The sequence below is a fragment of the Populus alba genome, chromosome 3, assembly GCF_005239225.2.
Source record: "Populus alba chromosome 3, ASM523922v2, whole genome shotgun sequence".
Taxonomy (NCBI): domain Eukaryota; kingdom Viridiplantae; phylum Streptophyta; class Magnoliopsida; order Malpighiales; family Salicaceae; genus Populus; species Populus alba.
Window position 1 is genome coordinate 8,684,208 of NC_133286.1, and position 15,583 is coordinate 8,699,790.

The 15,583-nt window shown below is 30.6% G+C and overlaps 2 protein-coding genes across 5 annotated transcripts; both read left to right on the forward strand.

The window, feature by feature from the left end:
* Window positions 1–54: 54 nt before the first annotated feature.
* On the forward strand, window positions 55–7,059 carry LOC118037945 (uncharacterized). Of its 4 annotated transcripts, XR_012169424.1 has the most exons (7): window positions 82–673; window positions 747–817; window positions 900–1,005; window positions 1,354–1,486; window positions 3,355–3,503; window positions 5,253–6,331; window positions 6,424–6,761. XR_012169424.1 is itself a non-coding variant. In XM_073408191.1 (6 exons), the coding sequence occupies exons 1-6, from the start codon at window positions 603–605 to the stop codon at window positions 4,008–4,010; spliced, it is 681 nt and encodes a 226-aa protein (XP_073264292.1). In that variant the 5' UTR covers window positions 55–602; the 3' UTR covers window positions 4,011–4,223. The 4 variants fall into 4 exon arrangements, 3 of the variants coding, with proteins under 3 accessions (XP_073264292.1, XP_034900019.1, XP_034900018.1); XM_073408191.1 differs by lacking the exons at window positions 5,253–6,331; window positions 6,424–6,761 and adding an exon at window positions 3,860–4,223 and having other exon boundaries at window positions 55–673; XM_035044128.2 differs by lacking the exons at window positions 5,253–6,331; window positions 6,424–6,761 and adding an exon at window positions 6,833–7,059.
* Window positions 7,060–13,277: 6,218 nt separating this feature from the next.
* Window positions 13,278–15,302, forward strand: LOC118037946 (phytolongin Phyl1.1). The gene is made up of 2 exons (XM_035044130.2): window positions 13,278–13,483; window positions 13,862–15,302. The coding sequence occupies exon 2, from the start codon at window positions 14,198–14,200 to the stop codon at window positions 15,026–15,028; it is 831 nt and encodes a 276-aa protein (XP_034900021.1). The 5' UTR covers window positions 13,278–13,483; window positions 13,862–14,197; the 3' UTR covers window positions 15,029–15,302.
* Window positions 15,303–15,583: the final 281 nt, after the last annotated feature.

Consider the following 15,583-nt stretch of genomic DNA (forward strand, 5'->3'; position numbering starts at 1 on the left):
CAATGCGAAAACCCCACACTACCCTTTCAACACAACTAAACCTTCAATCAAAATGAAGGGTATAATCGTTACTGAACTATTAAAATCCACATTTAAAGCGCTCCAGGTCGACAGTGTTTGCATAATCCATAAGAATATTTGTATGGTGACAAAATTTACAAAAAAGAAAAGTACAAGGGCAAAAATTGACGTCAGATGGAGAGTCTCACACACAACAAGCACAGTAAGAAATAATAATCTGTGCCTCTCACCCACACAAGTGACAATACGGGGTGCTCTCAAAAGAAGAAAAGGACATGACGTGCCCTCATCGCAGAAGGGCACAAACAATGGGCGTCCCTGATGTTGTCACAGGCATACAGACTGAACACAAAAGTGTTTTAAGTTTCAACTACCTTTCTTTTCTCTCTGAACTGAAGACTAAAAATCATACAAAATACAAGAAAAAGAAAAAGAAAACAGGAAGAGAATCTGTTAATATCTTAAGAGAGAAATGAGATTTTAAATACAGTGTTTGATTCTCATCGAAGAAAAGAAAAAAAGAAAGTGTTTTATCGTGTAATTTTAATAAATAATAAAGAAAAAGAAGTGACAAAAAGGCGATGCCGCAGATGGGATTGCTGGCTTGGCTTGACAAGAAGATCGTGGATCCTCTCTATCAAATCCTTCGCAGGTAGCTTCTCTTCAATCTATTTTTTTTATAGATGAGGTTCTGTGGTGGTGTTATTTTATTTATTTATTGGCAGGGGTTTAGAGCCGAAGCAATTGGCTTTCTCAACGGCACTTGGTATTGCTCTCGGAATATTTCCTATATGCGGTATGTATGTATTTTGTTCTGTGGATAAACTCGATGAGATTCTTGAAGCTATTTAATGAAATTTCTTGGAAATGATTGGCAGGTGTTACCGTTCTGCTTTGTGGACTGGCTATTGCGCTGCTTGGATCTCTTTGCCATGCTCCCACCGTGCTTTTAGCTAACTTCATCGCTACTCCCATAGAGCTAAGGTATTTCTGCTTTCTTCCTGGAATGGATCATGGTACCGTATCCTTCTTCATCGTTGGCATTGCGTGATTTTTTTTTTTAAGGAAAAAATTATACCTGGCATTGATCCATTTTCTACCACATTTTCTGATTAATTATCTATTTATACTGCGGCAGTCAGTCAAAGATTTAAGGAAATATTTGGTGATTTGGTCTCTGAATGCTCAAAGGAGCTTTGATGTGCATTTGGACTTGATAATAACATTTTCAATTTCTTGTCCTTTTGTACATGCATGCATTGCAGCGCCTTAAGTATGTACTAGATTCGTTTTTCTTTTTTGAATTCTGATTTTATGTTTTTCCTTTTCAAGTTTGGTGGTGCCCTTCTTGCGCTTAGGCGAAGTTATGTCTGGTGGACCTCCTTTTCCTTTGACATCCGATGCATTGAAAAAGGTTTTGACAGGACAAGCTTCGCGCGAAGTTATATTAAGTATTGCCCATGCTGTAAGTAGCCATATTGGTTCTAACCAAAACTCTTACTCTCTATCTCACATGAATGAACGCGATTGTACTCCGGTGTTTACCTTCACTGGACATAAAACTCCTTAAGTATTTAGGGTAAACATCTTGGGATGAAGAAAGGAGTCAGCATACTAAAGTAGAACGTTGAATTTAGAAGTCAGGAGATATGGTGTTCCAAGGGATCATTTAGATACGAGAAGGTTATTGTTATTCTCATTGAAACTCTTATATAAATAATAGAATCACCAAAACATCTCTTGGTTCAAATAGATTCAAACCCTTCAAAACATAGTAATCCTCGAAAGGAATAATTTCTAGATGACAGCCTCTAGATAATCAGTTGGGTAATATGACAATCAAATATCCACATGGAGTAAAATACTCAACATCAGTAGCTGTGTGCTCAATCTCTGAGAGGATTGAGGGATCATAGTTTATCTTCCTCAGCTTAAGCTAGAGTTTGGTTTCAAATATGATCCCATTTCGACAAACTTGAGCTTGAACAACTTTAAATGTTTATTTTGTACTCCACTTGGCTTGTGGTCCCAGATTGCTGTACCCTCTCTCCCTAATGCCTTATCTGCAGACTGACATTATTATTAAAAGAGGCTCAGTTGATAAGAAGTGTAAACAATTTTGGGAAATGTATTTTTAAACCGAGATCCAAGACCATGGTGCCAAATTGGTACAAGTGATAGCAGCATTTTCTAATAATGCTAATCCTACGTGCTGGATGAATGTTGAGGATGCCTCCATAGGACCATCTAATTAGTGACTTCAATGTTTTGTTCATAGCATAAGGTTTTAATAGGGTGGGTCTGTATTTGTGAATGAATTTCTCGAGTGCTACAATGTGGTGGTTGGAGGATTTTGGTTTCTTTAGGTTAGTAATCTAGCACAGGTTTTGGTGTCTGAGGTGGGATACTGAGCCAGTGTTCTCGATGTCCATAACTAAATTTTGTTAAGAAGATTAAAGAATTCAAGCCACATACAAGATGATGGATCTTATTTGAATTATGTGCATGCAACCAGCACCCAGAAGTACAAAATCCATTCAGTTTATGAAGATGCTGTCACATTAATTATTCACTGTCTAGAGAATGTGGATGGTATTTTTTTTTATTATTATTATTAGGGCATGTGCATTAACAAATAATGAAGAAGTAGAAACCCCTGTTCCCTCAAACACAGACAAAGTCCAATGTACCATTAGTTCAAATTAGAACAAGGAGGATTAGATGGGTTACAAATTAAGTAGAAAATCACTTTGAATAGGCGACCATCTTTTGCAGCTAATCAGCTTCTGACAAAACAGGAAATAAAGTTCTTCCTTGTCTTCTTTATGTTTCTGGTCATAACTACTCAAAATGTGGACAACAAATAAAAGATACATTGGCACTTGCTTTGGCATGTCCAACATTCTTTCAAAAACAAAGTTTCTTATCTTTCATTCCATGTCACAAGATGTAGTAAGCTGAACTGTTGCAACCAACAACCTTGAACTTCTAATCACTATATAGTCTGCAGCTTATACTGTCAATTTATACTGCACTAACTCCGGCGATCAGTTGATATGCCTGCTCACTTAATTTGACTCCCAGTGCTGATTGTTGTAAAATTTTAGATTAGATAGAACGTCCAATTACTGTAGTGGATCTGCAATGCTTTGACTTGTTCTTTTCAGTTTCCTCCTTGAACCACTGGGATGATTCTGCACTTCTATATGGGTTGAGATTTGGAGCTCACGAGGAAATCCATGTGGCTATAGACATTTTTTAATATTTATTTTATTCCCTTTCAGAGGCATTTTATTTTATGTGATAATTAATGTCATCACAATGATTTTGCAGCTGTTGGGATGGCTAGTAGCAGCACCTTTTATTTTGGCTGCACTCTACATAATATTTTTGCCATGTTTCAAGGTCTTGGTTCACAAGTTCAGCACCGTTCAATCAAGCCCAATGAAACCATCAAATTCACTCGCAGAAATCAGCTTAAGGTAAGGGATGTTTGATGAATGTTTTATAACCCACCTATATACTGTTCATTGCACTGACAACAAGAAATGCTGATTAACGTAATAATACTGTATGTACATAAAATCACAGAAACTTAGTGTGTACATAATGTCATGCCTTGTGAGCTTGTCATGGTCAATTTTCTTCCAAAATGTGTACCTCCCTTTGCATCTATGAAAGTGGAAACGTTCTTGGTTTAATTTTGCCAGAGGAAAATCCTACTAATGTTTCTGTTTCTCTTCATCTCTTCGGGTGCGCTCTTTGATTGCATTCATCAAAATGTCAATTTAATCTTGGTTTTGGGTTGGCCAGAATCTGACCTTGCACCTTTCTCTAGTGTTGTGAAGAATGGAGTAGTGCGAGTGGTAGAACCATATAAAGGGAGCCTGTCGCCTTTTGTTTGCTTGGTTGCATTTCTACCTTTGTATTCACTAGGAATTTTAGTGACTTGCTTAGAAAGTTATTGGTTTCAGTTTTGCTTCTGGTAATAAATGCTTCTTTTACCCCATTACCAATAGTCTTGATCGAGTCTACATTTGTTTATTTAGTGTTCTGTCATCTCTTTGGTTCCGCTTCTAAATACCTAGTGACATTATTTAGTGGGTCAATTTAATAACATGTTAATTTAGAGTCTAATCTTAAGTTGGGCAATGAAAAACATAGACTTTTTATTGATCAAATTGAAGTCGTTCCAAGATTTTTTTATATAAAAAAAAGGGTCAAAAGTTGAATTGATTTAGGTTAACAACTTCACTTACAACCTGAGTCTATGGTTGGGTCAACCCCAAGTCGAGTCTAGTCTAATTATTGTGGATACTATATTGATAAAAAAGAGTAAATTATAATTTGATCTATTTATAAATTGATCCTTTTTCACCCTCTAGTTTTTAAAATAATTAATTAGTCCCTATATTTTTTAATCTATTTATAAATTGATCTCTTTTCACTCATTTAATGTTGTTTTTCAATTTATTTTAATTTTTAAGAAATAGAAAAAATAAAAATAGACTACATGTAAAGATTAATGAAAAAAAAAAAACTAAATTAAGCATGGACAACACCGATCATGTTATTGATTATTATTATTTAAATTAAAAAGTCTATTTAATTCATTTTGAGAAACTAAAGGGACTGATTTATAAATTTACTCTAATACTAATAGGGATGACAATTTAACTCGAACTTGATGGATATTGACTAGAATTTACTCGAATGGATATGAGTTTTTGTTTTTCCATTAATGTTTAGGTAATACCCGAAGTTGAAAAGTTGGGTTTGAGTAGGGTATGAATATTGCACTGCCCAACCTGAAACCTTGTTCGAACCAGACCCCAACTATAAACATAACCTTAAAGTTTTAAAAAATTATGTGTACCCACCTATAAATTTAAAGAGAAACTAGGGTTTCTTAATCTCACTTACCTCTTCAACCGATTTAAGAGTAGATGATTAATACTTAAAAGTGTATTTTTATTAAGGTTTTATATCATCATTTTGCACTTAAAGTATCATAAATTTAAAGAGAAACTAGGGTTTCTCAATCTTACTTGCCTCTCTAACCGACTTAAGAGTAGATGATTAATACTTAAAAGTGTATTTTTATCAAGGTTTTATATCATCATTTTGCACTTGAAGTATCAATAACTCCTTAACTAGAGCATATTTTATAATATCATGTCTAATATTATAAGATACCTTTAATTTATTGTAAATATTTATCTTAAATGCAGGCCTATCACATAAATGAAATGATTGATTGATGAGTTTAACTACTGAAATTGAGAAGACAAAGAGAAGGCTAAGCTTAGAAAAGAGAAGTTGGTTCAGTTCAAACTGGAATATTGTTCAGTCATTGGGTCATATATGGAGTTATAGTTCTTGGATTTTTGTTTGGTTTATATGGCTAGAAAGCTAAGACATATAATTTACATTGTACTTCAAGTAATTGAGCACATTTTACATGTTAGAATTAAAATTTATTATTATTAGCACATCTTACATCTCAAAGTCCTCTTTAACTTATTATTATTATTATTTATAATTTATATAGTTAACCTCCCTGTGGTTCAACCTCAGTCTTGCCGGATTATTTATTACTTCGACACTCCTGCACTTGGGAGAAACATCAATCTTTTGATCGTGTCAGTAAGCTAGTTAGGTTCAGTTTTCTCTTTGAGAAAGAGTGTGTGTGTTGTAGCAATAGTTGTTGTCGATTCTAAAAGGAGATTTAGGTTCCTTCTTCCTCCATGTTTTTTTATCACTTCTCTTCCCTCCAATTCTCTTCTCACTCAGTAACTAAGAAGATTGGCATGCAGCTGGTTGGTTTCAGTTTTCTCTTTAGGAGAGAGGGGCGATTCCAGTAGAATTGCAGCTAGACTTTAGGGAGAGGTTGGGTCACCTTCTTTCTCTCCCTTACATTTATACTCCCTCTTCACCTTCTTTCTCTCCCTTACATTTATACTCCCTCTTAAATGAGATAACCACCACCCATTTGGGTGTTGGTTAAGGCTGTTTTTATCTCTCCTTTGGGTTATTTTTGGGCTAGTTACTACTCTAATTCTCCCTTGGAATAGGGCGGTCCTCCTTCTCCTCCAGATTTTTCTCTAAAGTTGGTTAGTCTACATCCATTAATTCTTCTTAGCATAGGTCGACCAAAGACTAAATTTTTGTCAGGTTTTACATGAACATAACAAGGTGATTCATAACACTACCATGAGAGCGTGTTACGAGATATCCACATGACACTTCACGTCAACTTCCATGTGATTTGGATAATTATTAGCCTTATGCACCAAGATCTAATAGATTGGTATGTATGGAATAGTTTTTTTTTTTAACATGTAATAAAATTATTATTTATATATTAAAAATGATAATATAATCTTTTCACAATCATATTAGGTGGTTGTAGCTCGTGAAGCTATCGACGATGATGTGTGTGGTGCTTTCAATACTTGGTTCTCATTGTGCATTTCTTTACTTGAGGAGGTTGGGAAGGCTCAATGTTTGGATAGTGCAATAGAGGATGATGATCGTGTTTATCATACACGATGATGACATGTCTATGGTTCTGATGGTGCAGGTCCATTAATGGGTTAATTTGTTAGATGTTTAACTATGTAATTTAATTAATTTGTAATTGAATTGAAATTAATGAATTATTTTGGTATTGTAATTCATTTTTATAATTATAAATGTACCTACAATTGAAATTAGTTGATTTTGTTAGTTGTTGGTTATTATTGATGTGATTCTATAAAATGTTTGCTTGACGTATTGTTGTTGTTTTTGTGACTATGTTATTGGGCAGGTAGCTAAAATGGCCAAGACTAAAGGAGAATGAGATTTTAATATGTCGTGCATGTAGTAAATGTGTGACTTATAGGTGGCGCATATACTTATGGGCCACCACTGTTTGTGTGTTATTTTGAGAATTATTTTTTCAATTGTACTAATTTAGAAAATAATTTTTGACGTTGTGCTAATGTGGAAGAAAAACTCGATTAATCTACAAATCGACTAACTAGTTTTTTTGAATTAACCTAGTTTGGCCCAATCAACCTAATGAGTTAACTCATTACCTAATCAAAACTTGATTAATTTTTTTTAATTGATGTTTTGATTTTTTATTTTAAATAAGAAACTTGTATCTAATTGACCATTGGTATCATTTGATTGAAATTTAAAATTGTTCAGTTTCTATCTTGAACAACTACTACCAAAAATATTTTTTTCTAAAAAAATATAGTGCAACATTCATATAGGAAATTTCTTAATAATCAACTAATTACAAATGTCCACTATATAGAACCTGTTTGGCAACACGGCTGGCTATGCATTTGCAGAAAATATGATTATGTTTTTAAAAAATATATTTTATATATTTTTGAATCTTTTTGATGTACTAATATTAAAAATAAATTTTTAAAAATAACAAAATATATTACTTTAATGTATTTCTAAGCGAAAAATACTTTGAAAAGCAATCACTACCATAACATCGAACACTACTTTATTGTCTCTAGAAAAGTTTATACATTTCTTAATAATAACTTAATTACAAATGCCCATTGTTTCTTGTTAAATGGAAACAAAATTTTGAAATTTCATAATGCTTAAACTAGCCTTAATTTTATTGAAAATCAAATTTTGAAATTTGATAATGCTTAAAGAAAATTTATCATGAACTAATCTAATTTTAATTTTTTTTATTTAAATCTCTAATTTATTAATAACAAAAAATCTCAATAATCATTTCAAAATTTTTGTTGTTGTATTTAATATTCAAGGTTATTTTGAAATTACATGAACAATAAGTTAATTTTTATTGCACATTTAATTTTCCTCATTAGAAAACATATTTTTCTACATTAAATTTTAAACATTATTCTTACAAGTTAAGCAATACAAATATTTTCATATTATATCTTGTTATGAATATTAAATAAATAAAAATAATCTTGAATTTTAATTTAGTGTTTCTTATATGTGTGCATGTGTAATGTTCAAAAGGCATTAAATTAAAGAGAAAAAGGCATAAGAAGAAGAACATTGAAGCATGAATTAATTCATAGCTCATATAATAATAATAATAATAATAATAATAATAATGTCATTAAAACTATGATGGGATTGGTTTGTAAAATATAAAGTATAAAAGTTTTAAAAGTTAATGAATAAGTCAATACACTTTATATTAAAAGTCATCAGCTTTTCGTTGTGTGAATCAATAATGAAAGGCTGATTTTACTCTTTGATGGACAAAGTATTCGCCTTGGATCTAGGGATATGATAGTATTTTTCATCAGACACATTGGTCATTACTTAAAGAGAAGGGGCTAAACAATAATTTTGTGTTTTCTTTGACAGTGTGATTACTTAATTGCCCTCAAAAGATTAAAAAAAAAAATCAATTGGTTCACGGAGCTTTTAAGTATTTGACTTTATTTTTAAACAAGTTACTTTATTACCCTTGAAAATTAAAAACAATTGTCTTTGACTTAGGGCCACTTTTGTCATTTAAATTTGATCATTTGGTAGTTATTGGGTGTCCTTGAAGGCAATATGGTAATTTGATAAATAAGAAAATTAAAAAAAGAAAAACAATTACTAAAATAGTAATGCAATCATATTATTCGATAGTTTTTCTCATATTTAACTAGTATTTTGTCTTTGTTTTATATATATAATGTCTTGATATTTTTTGTTTTATGTTTTAAAGGTACTTTCGGATATAAGATTAAAAAAAAAGTAAAGTGAAGATAATTGACAGATTTGACCTCCGATCGATTTTTTTCTAGAGCTTGAGCTCTAAAGGTCGAAATGAAGAAATTCTAGTGACATTAGAAAGTTAACATCTATACCTTTCTATTTATTTATGTAAAGAAAAATAAAAAGAGAAAGAGCATGGAAATTGCGGCCTTCAAAGACAAATTTTTCATTCTGTCAATGTTGATCTTCAGCCATTCCGACTTAAATATCTTGAGCTAGAGAAGTTCATTTGATGCAAACTCTTTTTTTTTTTTTTTTTGGATTCCTAACTTGAAGAACTATCAGCCTACCAAATTGTAACAGAAAACGAGCTCATATGAGAGATATGATGTTCCTAAGATGACATATGAATTCTGCTAGCATACAAATTTTATGAAAAAGCAGGTCCAATTTACTTTCCAAACCAACATCCAAGTCTTTATTTCGGCAATTTAACTCCTCCAAGTCCAAATTCAAAACTTGAAGATTTTATGCACGACTATTTTTTTTTTTTGTTTTTTAAAAAATAGTTATTACACTACTTAAATGCAAATTGTTTACTTAGAAAATGACTATTTTGTAGGAAAGAGAGATTAGAGTTTCCTATCAAATAAAAAGAGAGAGAGAAAGGAAGAGGGAGGCAGCTAAAAAGAGAAGAAAAACTCACCATTTTTTCCTATACCCGAAATCATGTATTCATCTTTTCTTTTTATTAGTCTCTTAATAAACATGTAAGGTTAAGTTTTTTTTCTTAACTGCAAGAACACAGAAACCTGATTTCAAGATGAGATCTATTTAACCTTTCTTTTCAGTTTATATGATGAGTATGTTTGTTTTCCTATTCTTCTTTTCTATGATTGTTTAATTTGATTGCTAGATATAACTCAAAATTATTATTCTAACCAATTTATTGCTAAGTTTACTATTAAAACTAGAGTTGTGGTATATAAACTTGTGAAGCAACTGAGTTTAATAATTGTGGTGAATCTATGTTTTTAATATTAAAAAAAACATTCAATCAAATCAAACATGGATTCGGGTAGTTATGTTGTTTAGATTAATCAACTTATCTAGTTCTTCAGACTACCATTAAATTAAATTAATAATATGAACATTGTAGTTGTTTGATGTTTAGGGTTAGTTATACAGCAAATTATTTAACTGACTAATATTAAAAAATCATAAATATTCAGAATATAAATTGATGTATCATTTCAATGATCGGTTTTGATTTTCGTAGGTGAATGTCTATTTGAAACCAAAGTTTGTTATTTTGATAATTTTCTAATTTATTTAATTTGATTTGATTTTTTTATTTAGCTATAGCCTAGATAACCTCAAAAATGCCCTCAATTACATATCATCTAACATAAAAATCCGAACTAAACCTTTTCTCGTTGGATCGATCCCTTACTTGCTCTTTACTATCTTGTTTATTTAAACTAGGATAATTAATTTGTGTGACTGCAACATCACAATAAATAGTATCATCCACCTTTTGACGACACACGCAAGTTTGTTTGGTAGCTGAATCCATGATTCTAGGGTGGCTTTCAAAGCATTTTAGCGTCCCCTAAGTGGACCAGCGACACATGTAGCATTATAGTGACCGATGCGCCACGTGTGATGTTTTTTTCTTCTTTTTTTTTCCTCTCTCCTATTTGATTTCCGCGTTGGAATTAAAAAAAATCAAATTAAGTCCTAAAGTTTGTTATACTTAAAATTTCATTCATATTCTCTTTATTATAATTTTTAAAATTTAGAATACTTTATGAAATTAAGAGGTTTTTTTCAATTTTGTCTTTGTTCTCTTTGTTGCAATTTTTTTTTTAATTTAGAATTGTTTATTAAAGTAAGAATTGTTTTCAATTTCATCTATAATTAATATTTTTCATCTATCAGATTTGATTTCTATTTTTTGAATTACTATATTTTTTAGATGGTTTTGGCATATTGTTTTATTTTTCTTGCAATTTCATCATTCTTGGTTTTTTTTTTCATTGTTTAATTTAGCTTTTTTAAAAGAATTTTGTTTTTAAATTGATTGATTTCATCCTCTAATGTTTATTTTTTTTAGGTGGTGAGCTCTTGGGTTGAGTTCGAGTCAAGTATTTAATGAATTGCATGTGTGAGAGTTTAACTTAGGTTTATAAGGTTTACTTAGGCTTAGTTGTTTTTTTAAGCTCTTTTTTTTCTTTTCATATTTTATCATTTAACATTCCTTTTTACTCTTTTTCTATAGGATTTATCTTTTTTTGTTTTTAAATAACAAGAGTTGTTTTGAGTTTTTGTTAAATTTCGCTTCTGTAAAATGAATTTAATTTTTTAATTAAATTAAATTTATTGATTTTATCCTCTAATATTTAATTTGAGGCAATAGCTAAAAGAATTTTTTTAAATTAATTTATTTTTTAAAATTGGTATTCTTTGTTTTTTTTTTTACCTTTTTTTTTATAAAGTTATCTTGATATCATATCTCGGGTTATTAGTAGGTTTATCAAATTTGACTCGACCATTTTATAGAGTTACCCTTTCTTTGTATTTTAAATTTTTTTTATCTTGAATCAATGATCAAAATCTTTAATTTTTTTTAAAATTAAATCATTTTGATATCTTATCTATGATAAAAAAAAAAAATAGACTAATTAACTAATACTCTAAAAAGCATGAGGAAAGTACTGTAGCTTTCCCCACACCACATGCTTCTTTTTTTTTGTTTTTTTTTCCCTTGTTTGTTCTTTTTTCTTTCTTTCTTTCTCTTTTTTCCCACATTTGTTTTTATTTTTTTGGGCTTTAGATTTTTTTTTTCCCAAGATTGTCTTTTTCTTTTTCTTCTTTTTCTTCTTTTTTATTTTTATTTTTTTAAAAAAATATATCTTTATTGATTTATTTTTTAATATTAAACTGGTTGAAAAATTTAGTTATGTAGTTTTTTTTCTTTAAAACATTATGGATTGCTACAATGTTTTCCCACAAGGCTTTTTGATGAAATTTTTTCTTCTTATTTTTCAAAATGGTCTTTATCGATTTTGCTTCGTAATTTTTTTCTTTAAAACACTGCGGATTATTACAATGTTTCCCCACATGATTTTTGTTTTGCTACAATGTTTCCCCACATGTTTTTTTTTTAAAATTATCTTTGTCGAATTGTTTTTTAATATTGAGCTGATTAAAAATTTAGCTTTGTATTTTTTTTCTTTAAAATACTGTGGATTGTTAAAGTGTTCCTTCATATTGGTTTTTTTTTTTTATGATTTTCTTTTTTTTTTTTTCTAGAATTGTCTTTGTCGATTATATATATATATTGAGCTAGTTGAGAATTTAGCTTCATAGTTTTTTTTTTCTTTAAAACACTGTGGATTGCTACAGTGTTTCCCCAAATAATATTTTTTATTATGATTTTTTTTTTAAATTGTCTTTATCGATTTTATTATTTTTAATATTGAGCTGGTTGAGAATTACAACTGTAGATTTTCTCATGAAACTATAGATTGGTACAATGTTTCCCTACTTTTTTTTTTCTTTTCGGTTTTTTTTTGTTATGATTTTTTTCAAAATTTTCTTTGTTAATTTAATTTTTTTAATATTAATCTAGTTAAGAATTTAGCTTTGTAGTTTTTCCCTTGAAAACATTGTGGATTGCAACAATTTTTCTTCATATAATTTTTTTTTCACAAACCTACAATAACGCACAAACATGTCACAAGCCCGCAGCATCGCGGGGGCATGACATCTAGTAAAATTGAAAATAAGTGCGGGGTATTCGACCTCTCGATTGCAAGCGAGCGCTCTGTCATGTTATTGTGTTTGGTATTTGTTAATATGTTTGTGAAAAATATTTTGATTTAAAAATATATTAAAATATTTTTTACGTTTAATATTCTATTTTTTTTGTTTGGTGTTATAGTGCATGTTTTTTTAAAAAAATACATTTTTCCAATAAGATGTTTTAAAATAATTTTTTTTTATATTTTTAATATTAATGTATCAAAATTATTAAAAAAAAACACTAAAAAATTAATACTTTTCAAAAACAAATATATTTTCAAAAAACAAATAAAAAAAAAGGTCTATGCATCTCTAAACAAATAATTAGTATGTTTAGTAATATAGTGCAGGGTGCTTATTAAAAAAAAATAACTGAAAATATATTAAAAAAAAATTTATTTTTAACAATTACACATCAAAATTATTAAAAATAAACAACTAAAAAATACTTGAGATATTTTAAGGTTAAAAGCAATTTAAAAAACACTCACTTGAAAATACAAACTCAAGTATCTCAATATCAGTTGTGCACTCATTTCCAATAATTCGTGACCGAGTGCAACAGCCAAGGTGGAATATTGATCCTATCCCCAGTTCCCCACAACTCATCAAAATTGTGACATAAAAATTCAATCTAACTTTCCATTTTTGTAGTATTATTGAAACATCATAGTGTTGACTGAGTCAACGTATTTTTTAATAATTTTTGAAGTATTTCTAAGATAAGGATTCAATAAATTAATGTTTGTTAAAAACAACAGAAAAACAGCAGCAGCTGATTGCAAAGTGATTGGGTCAAACTGTCAAGCCAACTCCACTGCTTTTAAAAACAAATCCTTTCTTTATAGAATTATCTGTTTTCTTCAGTTCATCTTTCCAAACTAAAACCTCTTTCGTCTGCGCGAAGGGTTGCCATTGCCATTCCTTCAGCTTTATTTCATAGGTAAACGATGTTTATCCACAAAGTCTTAGATTGTATGGTCTGTTTAGTTTCTAACAATAATTTTTTTCAGAATTGTAGTTCTAGTTGACATGATTTACATGGGGTTGATTTTATTTTTTTAATCCTTTGATTTACTGGAAAAATAGAAGAAGAGCTTGATTTTAGTGAATTATGGTTGGATATAAGTATTCAACTTTTCTGGGCTGGATCTTTGAACTTGAAATTTTTGGTTGGATTTTGGTCAAATTGTTTGTGTGTGTAATCTGGGTTTGCCGATCTTTTGTGGTGTTGGCTTAAATGAAATTTGAGTTCATTTATGTTATTGGGTTTTCGCTAAATCTTGATCAGATGATAATATGATTGTTGACTTAATTGCAGGGTACCTCGAACTGGGGGAAGCTTTGTTAGCTGATTTTGATGGTTTGAAGATAGGAATGAGGGACATCTTTATTTACTTTGAAATACTTAGCTGATTTTGATATTGCTTGCCTCCTTGACTGAGAAATTTACGCAGATTATGTTTGTCCAAATTGCATTTTTAGATGTTTGAGAACTGATTTTGGACTCCATTGTGTGCTGCTAAAACCAACTACTGGTTTAAGTTGAAACAAGTTGGAGAGAGAAATAGATAGTTTGCTTGTTATTTTGGTGGGAAGCTCATAAGGTTTTATTCAAGAGAAGGATTTTTGTAGATTAGTTTTTGGTATCATTTAAATGAGTTCAATGCACAGTACTGTCCATTACTGCTGTGTTGCAAGGGGTAATCGCACCTTGTATGTGTATAGTAGGGGAGACCATGAGATTGAGAACTCAGCAGCATTGTGCTTGGAAAGCACTCCCTCTTACCACAAGTGGTATTTTGAGACGATTGCTAAAAAAACTTTTGGGTTTTTGATAGAAGATGGTTCTGTTTATTTTACAATTGTTGATGAGGGTCTTGGACACCCGAGTGTACTTCAATTTCTAGAGCGTGTAAGAGATGAATTCAAAAAGGTTGCTAGAAAAGGTTCTAGAGGAAGTTTTTCTGGTATGAACTCGATCAATGTGCAAGAACAATTAGTGCCTGTTATTTGTAGCTTGATAACTTCGTTGGAGCATGTTGTTTGCAATGATTGGGCCGGTGAGAGTTCCTCATCTGATAATGTAGGCCTCTCTCCATCACCTCTTAATGCAAATGAACAAATTGAAGTTGTCAATTCTACCAAAGCTCCTTTGTTAGGTAAATCAAATAAGCAAGATAAAAGGAAGTCAAAGGAGCATGTTATTACAATAAGAGATATTGAGTTAGAAGAGCATAGAAAATCTACTGATAGAGGGGCTAAGCTTGATTCAGCTACTTTGGATTCCAATAATCAAGGTGGAGCAGGTTCTTCAATATCGCTACAAAAGGATTTGGGTTCAATGAGGATTAGATCAAGCTCTCAAAGCATTCGAAAGAAGTGGTGGCGCCAAGTAACGATTGTTCTAGCTATTGATGTGGCTATATGTTTGATTCTATTTTTAACTTGGCTATCAATTTGTGGTGGTTTCGGATGTACTCATTGAACTTAAATTTGAAAAAGAGATTCACTCGAGTGGATGAAAGCAACACATCAGATATTGTCAGCTAATTTTAAATAGTGGAGGTATATGCTGGAAATTATACCATGGCATCACATAAGTTTATCAAATCCTTTGTACAGTATCACATCTTCAGTGTATATGCACATGATTTTGTCAGTTGTCTACTATTGCTTGTGTTTTTTGTTTTGTCTATGCATTATGGATTATGAGATGTTATGTAATCTAAAAATATGTATTCCATCCTTGCAGTATTACTCTTTTTTGTATAAAATATTTAGTTGAATCATCGTATGCAAATGAATTTCTCTTTCACATAGCTTCATGGTGTTTCAACATTCTTAATATGAAATTATGCATTAAAAAATCACAAGTGTTGTGTGTTTTCTTTCATTTATTAAGTGCCTTTGTTGTACCTGTTTTTCTAACCTTCTTTTAGAAAATTTTCTTGTTGGAAATAAGATTTCGCCTTTCCACTTGAATCTCACTTGGTCTGTAAATGGAATATGGTGTTGGAAGTATGTGTCCTTCAGCTCAAAA

What these genes read in the sequence shown, in the direction of transcription:
- LOC118037945 (XM_073408191.1), top strand. Translation starts at nt 603, where the DNA reads ATGCCGCAGATGGGATTGCTGGCTTGGCTTGACAAGAAGATCGTGGAT. An exon ending in CTCTATCAAATCCTTCGCAG is followed by an intron (nt 674 to 746) that starts GTAGCTTCTCTT and finishes ATTTATTGGCAG; the next exon opens with GGGTTTAGAGCCGAAGCAAT. An exon ending in GCTACTCCCATAGAGCTAAG is followed by an intron (nt 1,006 to 1,353) that starts GTATTTCTGCTT and finishes TTCCTTTTCAAG; the next exon opens with TTTGGTGGTGCCCTTCTTGC.
- LOC118037946 (XM_035044130.2), top strand. Translation starts at nt 14,198, where the DNA reads ATGAGTTCAATGCACAGTACTGTCCATTACTGCTGTGTTGCAAGGGGT.